The 23,449-nt window shown below is 38.1% G+C and overlaps 1 protein-coding gene across 1 annotated transcript in view; it reads left to right on the top strand.

The window, feature by feature from the left end:
- The window catches only part of USP12 (ubiquitin specific peptidase 12), a gene marked incomplete at both ends in the record, with an annotated part of 35,101 nt that extends 25,782 nt beyond the window's left edge, over positions 1-9,319 (top strand). The window contains 5 exons of the mRNA XM_082009586.1: positions 1,598-1,674; positions 1,882-1,965; positions 4,388-4,585; positions 7,065-7,143; positions 9,218-9,319. Coding sequence (XP_081865712.1) covers positions 1,598-1,674; positions 1,882-1,965; positions 4,388-4,585; positions 7,065-7,143; positions 9,218-9,319 — 540 coding nt within the window. The remainder of the gene's footprint in view (positions 1-1,597; positions 1,675-1,881; positions 1,966-4,387; positions 4,586-7,064; positions 7,144-9,217) is intronic.
- Positions 9,320-23,449: the final 14,130 nt, after the last annotated feature.

Raw genomic sequence — 23,449 nt, forward strand, 5'->3', positions numbered from 1 at the left:
TTATCTAATTGCATGTCTGAATAACACTGATCACATGACTCCTTAATTCCAGCTGTCCTAGCTGAAGACTGTAGCAGACTCTTTTCTAGAACTGATTTTTTTTTCTTTCTGAGCCATTATTGATCCCTAGGCTAAGATGATTTCCACCAGAGTTCTTAATGTTGTGAATTCAAGTTTGATAATTCCAAAAGTCGTTGCAATGGTATATTTTGAAGAATTGTTCACACAACTAAACCGTAGTACATCCCCAGAGACAGGAAATGTGCAGCACGCTGAAGATGCAGGTGGCTTTTTTTTCCAACCCTAAAAACATATTGGAATTTTTCCATATATGTTCTGTGATCTCTTTAAAAGTATAAACATTACACTTCAGCATCTAAATGTTGTACTACATGTGATATATACTGACATAGTGGCTTTTTTTGTACATGTACACTTACTCTTTGAAAGATTAGGTACAGAAGAGCGGGAGGAATCCTTGCCCAGTCCACTCACAAATATTAAAAGTAGCTTTTAACTTACTTTCATAAGTTTTTGGATTTGCCCTATGGTATTAATTCTCAAAAATAGTTGTCTTGACCACCTCTGTTTTTATTCTCTATGTATGCTGCCCTTAGGAACTGTGTGTTTCTCATCTCTTGATAATCAGAGAACAACTTCCAAATTTATTTTTATTCTGAGTTGAAAAGGGAACATAAATCTCATATGTTTTAAAGATCAACGTACATTAGTTCTCCTGTAGCTGTTTAACTTTTCCTGCTTTCAATCAAGAAACAGGCATCTTTTCTAAAAGCATTTACTTTGGTACCTAGGAGTCATAAAAGATAGACAGAGGACATTCTCATCAGTGGCACTGAGTATCTCTAGATACAGAGAGGAAACACTAGCAGAGAAAAGTTAAGGTTGCAGGTGGCTATTTCCTAAACCTTTTAATAACACAACTAATTTTCAGGGCAGCTGCAGATTTTGTCCATCACCATTTTTCAGGATTTGTGGTGGAATTTATTCTCTGCTTCTAGGAATTTCTTTTTTACTTTAGTTGTTATTCTTGCATTTTTGTAAGAAATGGCTATGCACTGTTCTGCCTCTATCAGACCAAGTCCCAGGCTCTCATTTACCAACAAATTTGCTCTCTCTGCTGCTCATTTAAGAGTATGAATCTAACCAGGAAGAGGCTTCAAAATATTTGTGCTCTTTGTTAGGGACACTGTAATATGCAAATACATAACTTTCAGTTGGAGGGAATCATAGGGGAAGAACAGAGGTGAGATCACTAAATAGAAGATTCCCAGTGATTGTATTCTTTTGAAGAGACTGAGGTCTAGAAGGAACTTGGCATTAATATTGTTAAGCTGAAATCACAGCATAATGACAACTGGCATTATATACCCTCACAGACACATATACACTTCCCTGTTCCCGAACAAAATCGGAAATAAGAGATCTAGCAAATCTCTGAAAAGCCACTTGTAACAATGTTTAAAAGGCTGTTAGAAGGTAAAAGATGCATTCTGTCAATATAAAATGGTACTGAAAAACAGAGGTAAATTAGTAGAACTTGTTTTAACTATAATCTGTTGGTTCTTTTTTCATGCAGATAAGCAGCAAAGATGAAGACTTCTTAGACCTTTCAGTTGATGTGGAGCAGAATACTTCAATTACTCATTGTTTAAGGTACATGTGAAAATCTGAATTTTCATAATTTGTCTTTTATCTGTTACCTGGAAAGCAGGAAGTAAAACTAAAAGCTCACAAGCTGAGAAAATTCTAGCTTGTATAGACTTAAGAATATAAATTTATGTTTCTGTTTTACATGTTTATATGTATATTTCAGATAAGAAACTAGTATCTATAGCATTTCTTTTTTTTCTTTTTATTCAGGGGTTTCAGCAATACAGAAACTCTGTGCAGTGAATACAAATATTACTGTGAAGAATGTCGCAGTAAACAAGAAGCACATAAAAGGTACATCAGACTTAGGGAGGGGAAAAAAATAACCCTTACATTTCATGAAAATACTGTTGTATTTCCTTGTGTGTGTCTTTTTCCCTTAATTTTTCTCACTTTTCTTCCACCTAAGAGTAAGTTGGCTGCATTCCTCTTGCTTGAATTCAATGAGCCTACTTCCATGAGCAACCAGAATCCATGCAAAAGCATTTTGTGACTCCTTTCATCGTTATTTATTTTATGAACGAGGTAAAGAATGGTCTTAAGACCAAAAATAATTTAAAAAGACAAGTTAAAACAAACTGCCAGCAACTAATCAAAATTATGGGTAATGATAAAAAGTCATCGATTTCATGTGACTTTTTAAACTTGTTTTTTTCTTGATAATAAAATATTTGTTCTGATTGCTATAAGAATGAGTTTGACAGCACTTTTTTCCTGATTCAGGATTTTTTCAGATTCATTCAAAGCTTGTGGCTTTTTTTGTTTAACTGAGTTCCTGGTTTCTTAAAAGCGCATAGTTAGTTGTGCTAAACTTCTGCTTGACAGTGCTCCTGAAAAGCATCAGAAGCTCCGTGGAAGCCTGAAATTCATTGTGTTTAAAACCAATTCTTGTCTGCCTAATAATTCTTCTAGTCTTGTTTACACCTTTGAAAAACCTTTGGTTTTGTGTAGGGGTGGGAACACTGACGTGCTCTACTGGTTATACCACTGATTCTGGTTATTTGGTTTACCATAGATACAGCACATGGCTTTTGGCATATCTCGTATGCAAAGTCTGCCTTCACACATTGCCTAAGCTTACTAATTGGTGTGTATCAGAGGGTTGTGAAGCCAGGTCTGTCCTGTTGTTTTCTGTTGCCTTAGCCCTTTTTCTGTGTGGGAGGTAGTGTGATCCATGACCAATATAAGCTGTGTTGACATGAACCTGTACTGTAGATACTGCCATATTGGCAAAACACACCTTTTATTGTTTATATTTTGCTTTTCTTGTGGGGCTTAAGTTCAGTTTCACTACAGTCATAATTTTCTTTCGTCCCTATAACATGGGGCTTAGCTGTAATAGTGTCTACTCAACTAGCAAGGATGGTGTACTGAATTTCTTCACCAGTGAAACATGGTTAACATATTAACAAACACAGTTGCATTATAAGAAAAGGACTTCATTTTGAAAAAAGAAATAGAGCAGAAGTTATATCCATATCTCAGTAGCATAACAAAAATTTATCTCTCCCTAAAAATAGTTGCTTCTGTCATCTTTCTGCCCTTCGTCTGCTTTTTTCATTTCCTAGTTCCCTTGCAGGCCATGGAGAAAATTTTAGTCTAGCAGGTTTTCTTACAGGTTACTATCAGTCTTAAGTTTAATGAGAAAAAGGAAAGGAAGGTGAGTTTTCAAGGATTTTGTCCCCAGCCCCCTATCTTTTGAAAAAGGATCGTCTTGTACAACCATCTTTCCTGACACTCTGCAAATACAGTCTTAGTAGACATGTCTGAAACCTGCGCTGTATTGTTGAGACTTCAGAGCTACCTTTTGGGGCTGAAGGAAGTTTGAAAAATTCAGCACAGTGGTGACCTAAGGCTGTGCCAAGAAGCAGAGCAGTCTGGCTTGGTCGCTCTGTTAGCGTGGGCAGATGTATTGCCCAGAGAGTGGAAGGCTGTGTTTGCTGCCAGGCCACCTGTGTTGGCTGATGGGAATTTGTAGGCACTGATGCAAGATCTCAATACCTCAAACTAGGGAAAGGGGACAGTGAGCCCTCAGTAAAACTAGATTATCACTTTCTGGCTTTGACTGCCATAAAAGAATGCTGCAATATTGGTACAAAATTATTGTGCTAGAGCACAGCATTATCTTCTTTGGGTAGTGTGAGGTAAGGTGAATAAACAGTGGGCTATTTGTATCCCTTGGCAGTGTTAAATGAATGGCTTGATAAGAAAACTTCGAGTAATACATATGTAACAAAGCGGTGTAACAAAGCTCGTTTTAAAAAGCTTGTTTGACTTGGCTGGTTTACTGAGAAATTCAACTGGAACGGGATCTCTGGAACAACTTCGTTGCAATACCTCCAGTGTATACCAAGTGGGATCTAGGTTTTGCTTTTGGGAATTCAGGAAGGCTATGGGTTGGTATGTTTAAAAATTGAATTCTGTGCTATGCCATCATTATGTCTAAATTTTTATATGGGTTCATCATGGCTGTAGTTGTTGCTATGTATTAGAGATTTTTATTTTAAATACATTTGCAATTCTCTCAGTTTTTAAAACCCACCTTTAGTTTAGCAAGATGGGACATATTTGTTAAACAGCAGATTATCTGACCTTCTTCTAATGCCTGCAAAATTTTTTAAAGACTTCAGTAAGACAGGTTTCCTGTTTGTTGATAGCAACAATGTTTTGGGTGAATATTGGAAATACTGATTTTTTTTTGTTTGTTTTTTTTCAGGATGAAAGTAAAAAAGCTGCCTATGATTCTAGCTCTCCATTTGAAGAGATTTAAATACATGGATCAGCTGCATCGATACACAAAACTCTCTTATAGAGTAGTTTTTCCTTTAGAGCTTCGTTTATTTAACACCTCAGGAGATGCCACCAATCCTGACAGAATGTATGACCTTGTTGCTGTGGTAGTTCATTGTGGAAGGTAATAACTCTTATTTTACACGTGGGATTTTTGTATAAACGTAACTATATTTAAAAAATAAAACACCTGGTATCACAGAACTCTAATAGCATTTAAAAACCTCTTAAAATAAAAGTTTCTTAGGGAAGAAAGCACTGTGGGAAGATGCTACCAATCCTGACAGAACATGTGGCTTTGTTGCTGTGATAGTTCATTGTGAAAAGTGATAATAGTGTATTTCACAGATCTTTGTATGATCTCCCCTATGTTTAAAAAAGACCCACAAAACACACAGTATCATATAACTCTAATAATATTTAAAGATCATTTTTTAAAAAGTTTCTTAGGAAGGAAAGCATTATAAAACAGATTCCTTTATAAAGCATTTCCTTTAGGGTGGATTTTTTTTAAGGTTTGAGCAACATTTTCTGAAATATAGCCATATATTATGAGTTTTGTTCATCACACTGTTTCCTTGCTTTCAAAATATGATTGTTAGATTTGTATTTGCTTTTGTTGTATTCAACAAATGTTCTTGTGGCTTCAAGTCTTAAAATGAGAGATGCTCTACAAACTGCTAATTGAGCAGATAAAAGCCCCGAAGTTCAGAATGATGATTCTAGAAACATCTAGAATTACAGAATTATTTACTTTGTGAGGTCAGCTACTTAAAGCTCAAAGTAGGGCTAACTCTGACATTAGATGAGGTTGCGCTGGGCTCAGTTGCATTACTAGGAATGCTGATTTCACTGCCTCTTTGGGCAATTTGTTACAGTCCATCAGTGTTCTCACAGTGATTTCCGGCCCGCTCCCCCCCGCCATCAGTCAGAATTTCCCTTGCTGCAGTTTGTCACCACTGCCTCTTGCCCTTTCACTGTGCGTTTCTGAGAAAAGCCTGGGTCTGATTTCTTTATAACTCTTCCTTTTTGGGTAGTGGAAGACAGCAGTTGGATTCCTCATTTAGTCTTCTCCAGGCTGAATAAAGCCAGTTCCCTCAGCCTCTCTTCATCCATGTGGTGCTGTAGCCCTCTGACAAATGTAGTGGCCTGCCACTGGACTTCCTCCAGTTTATCAGTCTCTCCCTTAAACTGGCAAAGTCATGTCTGGAATCCTGTGTCCAGTTCTGGGTCCCAGAATGCAGAGTGGCAGGAGTTATCACTTCACTGCTGGCTCTACTCTTACAGTACAGCCCCACATACTCTCAGCCCTGTCACCAAAATGATGTGCTGCTGGCTAACAGCTCATCTTTGTTGACCTCCTGGGCCCACCTAGCCAGTTTGCAGCTCGTGCTGTTGGATGGAGTTAGTCTGGCACAAGACTTTGCATTCGTACTTGTTAAACTTCATGAGGTTCTTATCAGCCCATTCTTCCAACTTTTTGATGTCCCTCAAAATGGCAGACTCTGGTTGCCAGTTACTGCCCTTTGTTGCACCCACGCCCCCATTCCTCCCTGGATAGACCTAGGATTATAGTACAGTTAAGATGACTAGATCTCAAGTTGGCCAGGACAGTTTTGGAAAATAAACCTTTGGCCATCCATGGTTTTCTGGGACACTCTTGTTCTGGATTTTAGGGAAAATCCATTCTGTCCCGTTTCTGACCATTCTGTCCAATTCTGGCCATTTCTGTCTCCTTCATTCAAGCCGTGGTCTTGGGAACTTGCCCATTCTCAGTGCCATGGCAGGAGGTGAACCCTGTTTTCATTGGGTTATGTGATTTGGTACACAGACATGTCCCTCACAGATGGCAACCTTACCTCCCTAATCTAGACATAAAAATTGTATGAGTCCTGTTAGCTGGTTAAGGCAGTTCCCGAAGTGCTTTAATTAGTGGTCTGCTTTCAGTTGTAAGGGTCAGCTATTTCAGAAAGTGTATTATTTCCTTAGTTAAAATTTGATTAGAAATAGGACACTTCTAAAGTTGTTTTTTTCTGTCATAGTTGTGGAGAAGAGCTCTGCATTACAACATTTTTAATTTAATTGGAAGCCCTTCTCATTGCTGTGAGGATTCTTGAGACTTCCAAACCGTCATCTTAATTCAGTTTTTGTTTATAGGGGACCAAATAAAGAGATTATTCCTGATTAAGGCTGTAGATGAACAGCAGCTCTACAGCTTTTTCTTTCTCAAGATCAGAAATAGTTTGAGATCTGTTCTGTCCCTATGAAACACTAGAATGTTTTCTTGATTTCATTTCTCCGTCTCTCTCTTTTTTAAAAAAATTTCATTTGTATTTTCAGTGCCTGTGCTGGTTATTCATAATTTGAAATTATAGTCTGGTTTTTAGCATGATATTAGATGTAGAGATAAGTAAGACCTTATTACAAAGACGATATAAGTGGAGGGGAAAAAAAAAAAGAAACGTCCATGCAGAAATTGTAGCGGTAGCCATTTTAATTACTGTTAAGTATTGCTTTTCTACAAGAAAAAAACAGTTCAATGAAATACATTTATGCATACATGCGTGTTATTGTCTGTGTTCTTTTCTAATTTTGTTTTACAGTGGCCCTAACAGAGGACATTATATTGCAATAGTGAAGAGTCATGATTTTTGGTTGCTTTTTGATGATGATATTGTTGAGGTAAGCTTTGTGTAGCTCTGGACTTTTTTCTCATACCAACCAGAGCGCATGCAGCCCCCTTGTGTATATGATTACTTAAAGTAAAAGGACTGGTATGCTAATGAAAAGGTGGTTCAAGCCCAGTCTAAATGAGCAACAACTGTGAGTGCAGAGCTGCGCCTTGCAATTTGACTGTACAATACTTTGAATTGCATTTTGGTTTTTATACTTCTTAAAAGAAGCTTCTTTGTTTATGACCACTGTCTTTCACCCTTGTTTAGTAAGCTGTTCTGTGGCCAGAAGACATGGCAAGTAAAGATGCAGATAAATTTGTTCTACTGCAGTTCTTTTCTGAGGGCAATTCCCTGGAGCAAGACATTTGTTCATATTTTCTAGGAACTTATGATTTAATGGAATGGATCAGTCTGGTAGTCTATTTTTGAGTATCCTGGATTGTTTCAGATGAAGGTGCAACAAATATCAAAATAGGCAGAAACTTCAGATTTTTGAGACTTCACCCTAAAATTTAAAAGTTAATCCCTGAAACAGGAGCCTTTTGCTTTTGGTGGTATTCTTGCTAATATTAGCTATGCTTCCAGGCATTATTCTTATTTAAAAGAAAAAAAAAGTTTCTAACGAATTTCTTGAAACAGCATAATTCCCTTCACCAGGTTTCACTTTGTCATCTTTTTGTTTCATCAGTTATCTTTTATTCTTTATTGAGAGAAAAAGTAGAAACTGCTGGTGTCCTTATATCATCTCAGGTTTTTTGCTTATTCTGTCATCTTCCCTTCTTTCCCCTTGTCTGTGCTTATGGATGAACAGAAATATGGTTGTGCTGCCCAAGTCCTTTTCCTAACTTTATCTGAATTAATTAAAACTATAAAATGAATAGTTTACATTTTCCTTACAATACACAAGAAATGCAGAATTAAAAAGAAGAAAAATGAGTGAGACAAGTATTGGACTTACATTGTTAATTGGCAGGATGAGTCAAGGGTATTGAAGAGTTCTCTCCAAGCCACAATATGGATGTTTTTTCACACAGGAAATTATAAACATGGAAAATACAGAGCTGTTGGGAAAGTAAAAGGATTGCCTCTGTGTATTATCAAGATACACAGTAAAATGAAATGTCTGGATAGGGTGAAAAGTTTACTTTCCTCCCGGAAAAACAGAGCGCGCTGTAGTAGATCTCATTTTATTTCACAAACATGAGGGACAATCTCTCCAGTTCCAAAGCAGTAACACCTGGCAGTAATTTATCTTTTTGTTCTCTTAGCCCTTCTAAAGAGGAAGGAAAGAATCTTTTTGTTCTTAAATCTAAAACATCTCATTGAGTTTTAGGCCCATGGTTCATCAAGTTGGAATGGCTCACTCCTTCCTGACAGAGGTTTTATTCCAAATAATGGGAATGAGATGAAATAAAATTTTCCTGAGAGAAGGAAAATGTATCTTTCTACCTTTGTGTTGTTTGTAGCCTAATTGCCTTTGATATAAAACGTGGCAAGAGAGCTTGCTTTCAGTTTCAGTTTCTTTTGAAGCTGAAAATTATGACAATGAAAACCAGGCAACACTCTTTTGACCTTCTCAAGAGAAGTTTTGCATCTTTCCCCCAAAATCTTGGTTATAGGAGGCTTTCTGAGCTAACAGGATCACAAGCAAACATTCTGTGTGAAAAACATGGAAAAAGTTAGCCTTCTTTCTCTGCCTTCTCGTTATTCTCTTCTGCACTTGATTGGCTTACACTGCTTAGATTTAGAAATTATAGTTTGTACTTACATTCTTCACATTGATAATAAAGTCTCAATGGGATAACATTGTCTAAAAATTTTCTGCGTGAAATGTGCACAAGCAATGCACATAAGATTGCACTCATAGTAGGTTCATTTAATACGTAAAAATTTATATATAAAATATATATAGCTGCTACCCTCTGCAGTTGATAGCAGACGGGAAACCAAAACATAACACTTCGGATTTTATTACTTTAACATAAAGTTATTTTTGTTTGACAGTAGTTTTTAGGGTGGAGCTTAATGTTACGTGTATGCAAGATATTCTTACTTTAAATTTTTTGGGCTTTTACATACAGAAAATTGATGCACAAGCTATTGAAGAATTCTACGGGTTGACGTCAGACATCTCAAAGAACTCTGAGTCTGGTTACATCCTCTTCTATCAGTCTCGGGATTGAGGGGGATCTGTGGTGAAGAGAGATTTTTATGCCTCACATCTCTATCTTGGAATGGAGCAAGCACTGAAAAAAAGGAAAGCAGGGAGCTCCAGGGGCAGTAGCACAGTTTGCACACAACTAAGCAAAGAGTTTGGGATTCTTAAAACCTTTGTATCATTTTCATTTTATTTGCTCAGGTATCATGCTGACTACACATCTCCACTGCATCCCATAAGCAAAAAGAGAGATACCAGCCACTCTTGCAGGAGCTTTCCATTAGGTAATACTATCTCTGTGGTCCTAATTCAAAGCCCATTAAGGTCACTGGAGAACCTTTCATGGACTTCAGTGGAATTTGAATCAGGTTCTAACTGCACTGCCAGATTGGTGCAATAGGAGCATTAGAAATCTGTATTTTATACAGACTTTGTGTATAAAAGGTAAAGGACTCTTTGTGAACTTAGTTTCCTGTGCTTAAGTTTAAAAGAATGAGATTGGGAGGGTTAACATGCAAGCAAGAAGATATATCTGGGCCCAACACAATTGCCTTCTTGATGGTAGTAGTTTAATTGAAGATATAAACTGGTGTCAGGGAGGCAAGTATGTTTTGCTTCTCTGAAGAAGCTTACGTTATTTATAATGTATGATCGGGAACAATCAGTCAAGATTATGGCTTTTAGTCTCCGTATGGGGAAAGATTTGGTTTGTAATAGTTTATTTTTATTTATAAATTATTGTAACTTAGGATCTTGTGTATTGTCCTTTATTCTAACAAGTATTGGAAATTTTATATATTAATTTGAATTAAAACTGATTATGTTTAGATGTTAAAGAAGAGCCAATATAAATTCTAAAAACAATGCCTACAATATCTATAAAAAATGAATAACACCAGAGAGATTTCCTTCTGGAGGAACTGGTATCTAAGTGAGGTACTTTATTTAATTAAATTAGAATATCCTCTTTCCATTAATGAGTGAAAAAAAAGTGATCGAACTATTACACAGAAGACTTTAAGAATGCATATCATAAGAAAATGATAGTGCAGTGGTGATATACTGGTCTTTATAGTTCTTCAAGAATTTGTTAATGGTTCATACTCTAAGCAAATCAGAATGATTTGAGTCAAAGTAAACCATTTTAAGAATATTATTCCCTCTCCTCAAAATGGATCCACTTCTGTTCCCAAGGGCATGGGTGACTATCTCTCAAGGTCTCAAGTATAAATTAGTCTGAGTAATAAGAAGAACTAGGCTTGGAATTTCATGAGACTGAAGATACCACATTTCTTTAAAAGTAATAATACTTAAGTCCTGTAGAGTGAAAATTTCTGAAAGTAAGCAGTTTACCTTGCTTTAGGTTTATGAAACAATAGCATTAAGAATTAAATCTTGAGAAAACACCTGATCTGTAAGAAATGTGAACTATTTTGGTTTGACATTCTTCCACTTCCCAGTATGTTGTCTGACAGTAGCTGAATGTAATTTCTGGCAAGTCATGGAATGTACATTCCAGATTATGGCAATCAGGTCTTGGATGTCCTTGTCACTCCCTCTTCACCTGATGACTTTTACATTATTGTAATTTTCTAAGGTTATTTTATTGATACTGTTACAACTTTTAAAAAAGAATGTTTCCTGTCTGCTGCTATAACCGATTATTTACTTACCTGTATCTTTTAGCTCAGGAAATTACTTCATCTATTCACTCAGTTGAACAAATCTTTAACAGGGTCACTAAATAAATTGGGCTATTTAGCAACTGTCATACTGTAACAAACTGCTTTTGTAAAATGCAAAGTTTCTAAAGCCTTGGTTTGGCTAGAATTCTTTTATATAAAATGATGTATCATGATTAAACTACCAGCATTGTAAAGTAAAGCTGAAATATTGTGGGAGATGCAGAAAATATGATTGGATTTTTCTTAAAAGATTCAAATAATTTAAAAATTTTCAGCTTTCAGTAAGAAAAAGGTTAAGGGATGAATCAGTTGGATAATGGTGCATGTTAGAAGGATGAAGTCCTTTGCATACAAAAGGTACAGTATTGTTAAAGAACTGTCACATTACTTTCTGCTGATTGAAAATGTTTGGTCTTTTTTTTTCTTTTTTTTTTTTTTTGTGCGTAGTTAAAAGCTGAGGGTAGTTGCTGAATATTTTATACCCTAACAAAATTTAAAACATTTTTGTTCTTTCACTGGTTTTACTCCTGCAATGTATTTTTATAAGATACTGACTATTATTTTGTATAGGGTTTTTGAGATAGTATTCCAAATTATATATTTCATTTTTCTTTTAGTGCAGCTGAAATAATTGTAAGTTCTTAATTAAACTGATATCAGAAACTGCAACTTAAAAAAAAGGAAAGAGGCAGGGAAGTACAAAATGTAACTGATTGGTTTGTAAAACATTATAGGATTTTTTTCTTGGCTGTAATACAATGGGGAGTGTGGGAAAGTTGTCAGTTGTTGTAAATGGTGGAAATTATTTGCTGTGTAATTATGTAAATGTTAATTGGGACTACAGTCCCCTATTTTGTATATTGGAGCAAAAAACTTCTATTAAATAAAGTATGTTCTCTAAAGGTAAGTACTGTATCCTTTGTGGAGCCTGAGTGGTCAGTCAGCTGCTTGTGTGCTTTTCAGTGTTTTCAAACCTAAAAAGTATCTGGAATTTCCTGTATTAAGGAATTTCCTGAGCCATGGAGGGAGAAGTGTGTTTAAATACACTGCGTTCTATATCTTTCTAGATGTGTTGTTACGAAAATAGTTTGGTGGCAGCCATGTTCTTGGTGGTGTACTTCTCTAGAATTAGTTTTTAAGTTGTTGGTTTCTGAGGTACAGAAGGCAGTGTTTTGAAATACTGTTCTTTCTTGACTCCCATTTCCTCAAAAAAAAATCTGTACCTTGCTATAAAATATGCATCTGAGTTATCTAAGGGATTTCTTGGATCCCCACCTTGTGCGATGGAAAACAGAAGGAAAGAAAAATAGGAGAAGAAAGAAAAATACAGCACTAACATAGGAGAGAGACTGACCAAAGAACGGGAGTCCAGCATCAGAAGATAAAGATGCAGCTGGTTACAGTATCCATGTATAATTTGCGATCAAGTCAGTCTTCACTCAGAGTATACGCTACTGTTTGTAATGAATATATGTACTTCTGGTTTTACAAACAGTTCATACTCTGCTATATTTGTACTTGTGATGACCACATCCATAGTCTTTGTAGTGACTTCTAGGTGCTCAGGTACCATTTATAAATGGTTAAATTGAACTGTATTACAGAAGTTTGTCATAAATCAGATTGCATATCTCTAGGTGACATTTAGATGTTAGCACATAGGGATCTGATGCCGCTGCAGATCTTCTGCCATACCCTTCGACATCTGCATAGGACTGGCAGGTATAAGACAAGATCCACAGAAGATCTTCATCCTTCTGGAGCAGCATCTTGAAGCCAGACAGGATATCCTGGCTTGTTCCCTGTGTCTCTGTCTCGGTGTTTCCACAAGCACTATTGCATATGCACTATTTGGATCATATGCAGATGGAAGTCTGTATTGCTTGGTCACTTTTTTGTGGTGATGTTTATGAAGTTTAAATCCTGAAGTACCTGAGGCCTCTGCTTACTTTCATATTTATGTTATTAAAATTAAAGGAACTTTATCATCTTCTATTTGGTCTGGTCTCTCAGCTGTAGGTTTAAGATGATCCTGTATAATCTTGCTATTAAGCTCATCCTTGTAACTAAAAGAAATCTTGATATGTGAAATCTTCAGCAGTCCTCATTCACCAGAACATACTTTGTTTTGTTTCTTCTTAGCTTTTTCTACAGAAATTTCCACTTTCCCTTACCAGAAAAATCTTAACTGTGTACAGTTAATGTCAAACAGATCCTCGTAACTTTCCTCATAACTTTCTTCATAACTGTTCATTCAAAATGAGTAGTTGTCCCTTAGCATACTATACCTCCACACCATGGATTATTAAAAGAACAGGGATGAATTCTCTTACACGCAAAGTTTTGTCTACTTTGTACACATGAAGAGGTGACATCTTTTTTTCTGTTTAACTGCTGACTTTGTTCAAGGGCTGAAATGGGCTTCGGCTGAAAGACTGAGAGTGGGAGCTGTTTGAAAGTGTTGAAAACTCATCAACAACTGAGGATGCCAGGAAGGGTTGGGTGGTTGGTTGGTTGGTTTGTTTGTTTGGGTGTTTTGGGTTTGTTTGTGGTGGTGTTTTTTGTTTGTTTGTTTTAAGTTGCCTGAGAGCAGTTATTTGAAACTATTCATAGATTAAACCAGCAGCACATGTATCTCTTCAGTTCCCTTTATCCGTAAGAGGAGAAAACTTCATTTCAGTACATGTTAATAAGCTGTGGGCTGCAGTATCACACTGCAGATACTTTTGTGACTTTATTCTAAAGTTTAAATAATCCAGATACGGTTTATTTGCTTTCAAAGAGTGGCTTTACAGCATTAGCTGTCCACTTTCCCCCCTGCATTTGGCTAGGTTGATCGTTAAGTTCGTATGTCTTAGAAATTCAGCCTTTTTTTTTTCCCCTCTTGATAATGCAATATGCACATTTTATGGTTTCTGCCTTGTAAGGCTTCACAGTCCTCTAACCTCTCACAGCATAGCGTGAGATGTATAATGCATTAGTCTCTTTACATGCCAGCCTCCAAGTACTCAATTATTATTGAAATTAATATTCTACATAATCTGTATTCAAGGGTTGTTCATTTGCAGCAGCTTTGCTACTGATTGATTGTTATAAATGAACTATGCAAGTCAACTACCATGCAAACAAACATAGGCTTCATCTTTTAAATACAGAGATCTCTGGAATCTGTTCTTTTCAGTTTGAACGATAAAGTGTGGTGAGGCAGAACTTTCTTTGGTTCTTTCTGTATTCAAAAATGTCTTCAAAATTGTCTGCCTCTTACCTTTTTATTTTTTTATTAAAATGATTTAATTTTTAAGCTAAACCTAAGAATCTGCTATTATGGTTAATGAATCCCTTTGGAGGGACTTGTTGGGTATATAAGGAGGATTGTTTGCAGGCATCACCAGTTTTGAAATGAACTCGGTAATATCCTCCAGTTTCTTCCCAAAAGTACAAAGAAATTGTATTCTCTGTTTCCCTCTAATCTAATGGCTTGTGATTGCTGCCTGCATAAGAGATTGCAAGGGCTCAGAAAAGGGCAAGGTACTTTCTACGTCGCGCTCTCTGTAGAACTCGTGTTGGCAGCATTAGGGAGCTTTAATTACCGAAAGATCATCAGTCGTGTCCTTGATCTGCATTCCGCAGGTTATGTAATCCAGGAGAGAAAATGCACAGCAGGATCTGTCAGAGAATACAAAGAAGTGATTTTACGGTTACTTACTAACATGCTAGATATAAAAGCAGCATTTCTTAAAAGATAAAATGTTACATCTAATGCAGATTTCTGGTGTTTGGGGAATTGAGAGGGTGCTCAAAACATCCTGCCATTCTAGGCTTTTGTTATTTATTAAAGAGTCTTGCCTGTGTGTGTGTGTTTGATTTGCTATTTAAGCCTATATTTGAAATTTCCATGTGTACGCAAATTCTTGAGGTTGATAAGATTGTATTAATGAGTGCTCCTCCAGAAACAATTTATGCTTATATGTCAATCAAATGGAATATAATCTTTTAATGGTCTGATCTACAGTGCATTTTCAGCTATTCACTAGGATTCATTTTTTTATTTTCTGTTACTGATTTTAAGTTAGAAAAAAATCAAAGTTCTCCAAATATTTTATTAGTATGCTATATTATTAAGTGATTCGATATCCATGGATGCCTAAAAATCTAAACTGCTGTCAAATTTTTGGCTGTTCAGAATTTGAATGTCATCACATCATAACGCAAGTTGATACAGATAACTGCTTTTGAGCTGTGAGCATTACGTTATTTCAACTCTATTTCACTAATGTTGCTTTATAGTAGTGGCTGTTTTAATCAGCTCTCATGAGATGTGCTAACGACATTCAGCTCGAGTTGCATACTTTCATGCGTGCACATTTATTTGTGTTTCTAGAAGCTGATTATCCTAATGTTAGGTCATGTCAGTCTTCTCGCTGCATCTTCCATGTTGAGGAGGACTGCTGATAAGCAGCTACAGGCAGTGTTTGCTAAATTACTGAGTTGTATTTCAGAGATGAGATCAATGGTTAAGATTTCTGCACTGAAAATAGCTGGAGCTTTTTGTCTTCTAATCCTCATACCTCTCTGGTGAAAGTACTCTTCAATCAACATAAAAAAAATTTTGGAGTCATGGGATTGAACAAGTACAACCTTGGTGGTACCCCTTTCTTCCTCTTTCTAAGGAGACTCTGAAAGATAATGTTTCTTCCTAAGGTTGTGACAGAACCAGAAACATATATTTGAGAAAGGAAATGTTTGTTTTATAGAAGATACCCTTCAGATTATTTTTGAGTTTTCTTAGAGTTCAGTGTGGAGGCATGGTGATGTTACACAGAGACCTATGAGAATGAATAGCAGGTTGTGTTAAGACCTGTTAGGAGCTACATACCAAGGAGGTATCACTGTTTGCCAATCCCAGTGTATTCTAGCAGGACCCAAGTCTTGCAGAGCAGCCAAGAACCTTCAGTGAATATCTAGAGAAAAAAGAGGACAAGGACCATACTTGCTGTGCATACGCAAGGCTCCAAGATTGGCTACTGCTCCGTTTCATTTCATTTTTTGGGGATAAAAGGGAGACCATTTTGAAGATCCAATTTTGATATGTATAGGCTGTGTATTTGCTCACTTTTTGTTTGCCCTAAAATTCTGGTAACTTTTTCTGATTTGCAGAGTGTTCGGAGGAGGGACTGTAAGTTGAGCTCAAGAAGTATGTTCCACACATATACCACAACACCAATTAGTCTCTTTTTTTCTATATATTACATATAGAAAAATGTGTAATTCAACAGAGGAGAAATGAGACAAAAGAGACTATAGTTCCTAAACTGTTTTTTGTCTGTCTTCATTATGGGATTGTGTGCAAGATAATATTTATTTTGGGGGGGGAAAGGAAAAAAGAACTTGGGCATTTATAAAAAATACAACGCATGATAACTTTGTACTTCTGTGAGTAACAGTAATTGTTAAAGAATACAAAGCAGTGAAACGCTGCTTTTGGCCAGATTTGGTAACTTTTAAAAATAAAACTAACTAGCATACTGAAAGCTTATTAATAAGGATTAGAGTGAAATGAAAAAAGCCCCAGAGCCTTGAAATCTAAAAACAGTGACCATCCTACCAGACTGGAAGCAAAAAAAAAAAAAAAGAAAAAAAAAGAAAAAGCTGTTTGTGCAGGGTGATTGGGGCAGGCTGTGTTATACAGATTAACAGCCTGCACTGTGAGCCTGCATGTCCAAAAAATGGCAGCTCCTGGTGTCTATGCTGTATGTCAGATACATCTACATACATCAGAAGACACGGCTGTTCATTCAATGGAAGTCTTCCATAAAGAATGTACCCGTGATAATAGTTACAGCACGTGAATATTTATCTTTAACTGCACAAATACCCACTTCCATTTTGGAAATGGAGAAGGAATAATATGAAAACACGTATGCCATGTGTCCCAAAAAAGAGAAATCTTGGGTTTATGGGGACACTGAGTGTCATTCTCCAGAGTCCTGAATAATCCAGTCCCACTTCGGTGTTCCTCTTCGAGAAAATGTGTTTCAAAGAGCTGCCACAAACCTTCCCTGGAGCACCCCACCCCGCCTGCCCCTTACTCCGCTGTAGTCTAGCGTTGCAGCTGCCTATACAAAATGCACATAAAATTTCTGTCTTATAAAAGATTCCTTTCAAAATTAGAGGTAAGACCGGGTAGAAGGCTGCATAAACTGGTTGCCTGCTCTTGCACTTGTGTGCAACAGGTACAGCAACTTCTAGGACTTAGGCATATCCTTGGTGGTTTTTATATTCAAGTCATCCTTGTTCTAACTTGCTGTGTTCGGTGGTTTCTAACTGAGGGGCATTTAGCATCTGCTCATGAAGATTATCTCATTAAACCATGATCTGACTCCAATTTCCATTGCTGGCAGGGCATGGATAGAAAGCTTCTTGATGATCCATGGCTATTTATGTAACTACTAAGAGCAGCACTGCATTCTCCGTTTAGTTCCCTCAAGGGCTGGATAACATTGTATGGTTTAGCATGCAGAGCGATTAAAAAAATCCAATTAATCATTAGATTTAATAGGAGCTATGTATTTTAAATACCTTTGTCAATAAGGACCAAAGATAGTATGGTGCAAAATCCGTAGTAATTCCTGCAGAAACAAGGAGTGCTGAAAGTTTGTGGTCTTGAATATGAGAGAACAAACCTCCAGGTTCTCTGTAAGAGCATATGGGCCCTCAGGAAGCAACAGCTCTCCCTGAGCATCGTCTTGGAGATGCTGATTCAATGCAAATAACTTTTCTGGTGAAATTAAAGGTAATGAAGCGTTTTTCCCATTCTGTAAGCAATGGACTTGGAGGCTGGAGATGTTTTTCATTGAAAATTTGATGTTTTGTGAGTAATAATTTACTGAAATACTTCTCATAGATTGTTAAATTAGGTGGATTAAAGTTCTAAGTCTCCTTATATCAATGCTTGTTTCCCATTGTTGCTGTTATTTTTTAAATTATAGTAAGAAAGATGTGGAGATTAGAAGTCAGCTGTCACATTAGCATTCCATTTATTTGGCAGATTGGTCTGTTGTGGATGTCTAGATAATTATATGTAAATCACTGACTCTTGCTAATGGCCAACTTGAGAGTTTTTTCCCACAAATCTGTCAGTTCTTGAATGTTTCTGCTAAAGTGCGAGGAGGAATTAAAAAAACATTTTGACATACTTGTGCAAATGTAAGCTGAATGTAGACATGCTAATGCTTCGACTCTGCAGTATCTAAATACGGATGTTTTCAAACGGCTGCTTTTATACTGGAAAACAGGCTGTGTATTTAAAAACAGAAACTTTTGAAACACAAGTGCCTGAAGCTAATCGTCTCAATATGATTTAAAATTCTACTTGTCTTCTGAATATCTTTTCAGCGTTAACAGTAAAAGTCCCCTAAAATGAAAAGGAGCTACACAATCTCAGTGTCTTTGGAAAGGTCATTTTAATGTAAATGCCTAATACAGCATCAGAAGCCTAACTTTTTACATAGAGTTGGCAATTTTGGCCTGACTTATTAATAGAAGTTTTCAGTAGTTTCACATAAGGTAAAGAATCCATCTCATGGATTGGTGAAAATCTACAGTTCCATATAATTGAAAAGAATTTTTTTCATTATTAAATCCTAGTTTTCTTAAAATCACTGGAGCTAGTAATAGCAATGGTCAAAATGTTAGGAATGTTCTAAGTGTGGCATAATAGCATAGCATATTCAAACCTATGTGCGCAGAGATTTGTGTTTGTGGATGATTAACTGACTTGTTAATATGACTTGGCTTCCAGTAAGTTACTATTCATACAGAAATACTAATAACAACAGCAAGAGCTTTCCCATACTAAATGTGGGAGAGAAGCTCTATCTTCTTTCGTTTTTTGAAAACAGTCTTTGCTCATAACCTTACTGTGCTCAGTTAATTGCACAAATCTTTCACCAGAATTTAATCTAGTCTGCTTCAGATACCTTCAGATATTTGGGGCTTGCAGAGAACATTCACAGTAAATTTGGATTCCTTTATAAACTCAAGTGAATGTGTTTCAGACTAAAACTGAGTTGATGAATTCAGTCAACCATAGGTATGATTAGTTCATTCACAGTTCACTAATAGTTCTCATTATATATATAATTTTAAATTTTCAGAACAGAATTAATGATACTTGGACAACTGTGCTTATTCTGTTTTCTTATACTGTTGACCTTAGGTTTTTTGGTTTTGATAAGCATACATGCTATTTGAGAGGAAAAGCCCCCTTCTGTGATATGTAATAAACTAAATTACATATTTATATAAATATGTACATGTAATTCTGTGAAACTTTGTATGTCTTTCATAAAATACTGAAATAAACATTTATGATGATCCTGATTTAATGAAGTGCAATTCTGAGCGACAGAATGGTTGGCTAACCGGAGGCGTTGGGGGTTTTGTTTTGTAAATCATGCTTCAGTTGCTGGATGTAAATATTGGCCTTTCCCTAATGCCTGTCTTGTGCTCTTTTCAAAGATCCCTCAGAATAAAAACTAAATCTGGTGTTCCTGTTGCTTGGTAAAGAAAGAGGAATACTGGCACTATACATACTGTGTGTACTCAATTCCATACAAACTGTGGCTGGTGGTGTCCCGTATTACTCAAGAACAAGGCAAACTGAAAACACTGTGGTTATGGAACAGATTTCTCCAAATCCATGATTTTATGAAAAGGCAATGGAAGGTTCACCCTGGGACTTGCCTTCAGTGCCTCCCAAGCGGTGCTGACTGGAGGGAGCAGGCGGTGCTGCCAGGACGCCCTGTTACCTGGGCTCCAGGTGCGGCTCTGGCTGCCTTGCGGGAGGAAGAACACTACGCTCTGCCACTGGATTCAAACACCAGTCCTCCCAAGGCAACGCCGCATACGGTGTGTGCTAAATATTTGTCATCACTATGACTAACTATGTCATGATTAACGGTGTACTAGGGTTTTTTTTTTTGTTTAGAGTGCTGTTGTGCGGAAAAGCAGTTGCGTTCATGTCAGTGATACATGCTTCTAAAAGCAGGGCTGCACGAGCCGCTTTGTGAGAAGAGGGAATCTAGTTCTGTTGAAACTTGTTTTTCTTTCGGTGTCAAAAATGAAATCCAGCAATTTGCTTGGGCAAACAGTGGGGTTGCAGGAGAGAGCTTTGAAGGAGTTCCAGCTTGTTGAGCATGCAGTGGGCCACCTACCAGGCAGCACTCGTCACAGCAAACGCAACACCCCGCGCTCTGAGCCCTGTGCTGGCTTCCAGTAAGTTACTGGCTCAGATCCATCGTGCTACTCCTGGCCTTCAGAGCGCCGGTGGAATGTGCCTAAACTTTCTCAAATCCCATCCGTCTCTCTCCAATTAGAGTTGACAGAATGGAGATCATCAAAGCCGTCAAGGGCCAGGGTAAAATCCGATAGTGGGGTACAGTGCTTTCTGAAGAGGGACAGCACCTGTTGTACTTATGCAGTTGTGTCTTCGGAGCTACAACTGGGTAGGAATTTCCAGCAAAGATAATTTTGCCAGAAATCAGTGAGTTGTGAAAACTGAAATGCTTTGTGGGAATGTCATTCACCAATTTGTGGTGAAACAGCTGCAGAGCAGAGTCTGTTTGCTTGCCTGCCAGCTCATCAGACAGGTTTAAGGGGAGCCTAGAATTTAAGACTTGGGCATAAGTTTGCAACGTGAACTCTTCAGCAGCAGGAGACCCCAGCTGATGGAGCACTTAGCCCACCAGGCTATGGGGTAGTCACCAGGGTTTAAAACAACATACATATCTTGAGGCTGCTGTGGTTGTTTAAGGTCTTCACGTGCTACATTGGCTTCAGTCCAAACATGTGGGTGTTATTGCACATGCACCAGGAGGCTGGATGAAGATTGCTTTCCTGCCATTTCTACGCTTTGCGTGGTTGACATTACAAACTTGATAATACTCACTGAGGTTGGTTTGTAGCTTTCTGGATTTTAATGAAAGGCAACAGGGAGAAGCAGAGGTGTTTTTTTGTGCTGATAGTTTATCAGTATCTAGAAGGACTGGAAACTTTGGATCTGTCTAAAAAAACTGGCGTTTGAGCTAACAGAGCGAGAGAGAGGAAGGTTATCTTCTGAACAGTTTGGTAGGAAAGGAAATAGAATCATAGAGTCATAGAATGATTAAGGTTGGAAAAGACCTTTAAGATCATCAAATCCAACCGTCGACCCAACACCACCATGCCCACTAAACCACGTTGCAAAAATGAATCATATGATAGCAAGTGAGCTTCCCGGAAAATTTTTGAAGCAAATAAGTGACCTTGGAGCGAGCTTCTGACTCCCCAGGCAGGAGGAGATTGTTTCCCACTTAACCCTCCGTTATCCCATGCCTGCCGATGGCAAGTTTTTTGAATTGCTTTCCCATGCTACCCTCTTGTTTGCTTTTAACTTGGGGGAATTAAATGGTTAGTGAAAGAGCAGGAACTATTCCCTTCCCAAAGCTCTGTTCAGACAGTGTCTGTGGTCAGACCAGGTTCCTCAGGGCTTTCTCCATTTGGGTCTTGAAAACGCCCAAGGCAGAGATTCCACAGCCTCTCTGGGCAACCTGTGCTTGACTGTCCTTGCTCTGGAAGTTTCTCCTTGCAAGTCTGAACTTCTCTGTCTTCCATTTATGATGATTATCTCTCATCCTCCCACCATGTACCACAGAGAATAGCCTGGCTTCCATTTTCCATGTTTTAAAACCAAAGAACTATCATTATTTAACATGACTTCTTGTGTATCACCGAGCTATAAATTTCATCCAGCTGCTCCTGTGGGACACCTCTAAGCGGGTACATGACTCTTCATTTAAGGTGCCTCTTGCTGGCGTTTCTAACCAGGCTACTTATTTGAACTCAGTATCCTTCTCTTGCTTCTCCTGTTACCTCATACATGGTCAGTCTGAACCAGGAGTTTCCTCCCCTCCCATCTGACTAGTCTGTCCTTCCCCCTGTTTGACCTCACTCTCCCTGATTCTCGTCCCAATTTCTTTGTGTGTCTCATTTTTTGTATGACCTGCTCCCCACCTCCAAACTCTTACCTGCTTCTCAGGGCAGATGTCTGCAACCACACGGTTCTGCTCTCTGTTCCTCCCTCTGCCTTCCTCAGCCTCGACTCCCAGCCTGACTCCTTGACTCTGAGCTCGACTCCTGCTCTCCTCTTGCTCTCTCTCTCTCCCCGCCTGGAGTCCATCTCAGACTTGTTCCCTCTGCATTCAGACTAGAAGTGCTCGGCCTCTCCTTGCCCGGACTCAGCAGCAGGACGCTTCTCTCTGCTGCAGATTCAAGTCTAACCCCCAACCCCAACATTTGGCTTGTGGCTCATGAGTCCACCTTTGAGAGCTGCAGATTCACAGACTCAAGGTAAATAGAATTCTATGGTTCTATGATTCTAGTCCATGTAACATGGGGTTACCCTTCGCCAAGGCCTGAGCAAAGCTGCCTCTCAGAGAAGACACTACCGCTTATTCTGTTTTCAGCCTGGATAGCCCCTCTCCTGTGCAGTGTTTTTGTTGTGCTATACAAAAGCTATATGTGCTTTAGTTCCAAGACTCCCTACCTATCAGTGGTCTGCTCCTCATCTCTATCTGCAGTCTGGCTTGGACAACCATGTCAGCTTAATATTCCTAACAAAGTCACAATACTTTTTCCTTCATCTCCATTTACGTATAGTATGAGTGCTCTGCTTAAAATTTAGTCCCCACCTGGAGTCCTGCGTCCAGCTCTGGAGCTCTCAGCGCAGAAAAGACGTGGACCTGTTAGAGCGGGTCCAGAGGAGGCCACAAAAATGATCCGAGGGACGGAACACCTCTCCTGTGAGGACAGGCTGAGAGAGTTGGGGGTGTTCAGCTTGGAGAAGAGAAGATTCCAGGGAGACCTTATTGCAGCCTTCCAGTACTTAAAGGGGACTTATAAGAAAGATGGGGACATATTTTTTAGGAAGGCCTGTTGCCATAGGACTAGGGGTAATGGTTTTAAAATAAAAGAGGGTAGATTTAGCCTAGGTATAGTCTATATAAGGAAGAAATTTTTCGCAGTGAGGGTGGTGACCCATTGGCACAGGTTGCCCAGAGAGATGGTAGATGCCCCCTCTCTGGCAAGATTCAAGGTCAGGTTGGACGGGGCTCTGAGCAACCTGCTCTAGTTGCAGATGTCCCTGCTCACTGCAGGGGATTGGACCAGATGACCCTGACAGGTCCCTTTCAACCCAAACTTTTCTATGATTTGTAAACTCAAATCATTGGCAAGATGACTCTATTTCATTATCTTCCTCCTAAGCAAAATTATCCTTGAAACTCACCTGTAAAATCATCTGATGTACTGTGTCTGCTGCTAATAATATCATCTTTTTCTCATTTTCTAATTTTAAATTTGCACCTCTCACATCCATTTATATCTCCCAGTGAGTTATCTTGTTATCCTTAAATTGTAGGGTGGACCAGGCT

This window comes from Phaethon aethereus (genome assembly GCF_964289735.1).
Source record: "Phaethon aethereus genome assembly, chromosome: 1".
Taxonomy (NCBI): domain Eukaryota; kingdom Metazoa; phylum Chordata; class Aves; order Phaethontiformes; family Phaethontidae; genus Phaethon; species Phaethon aethereus.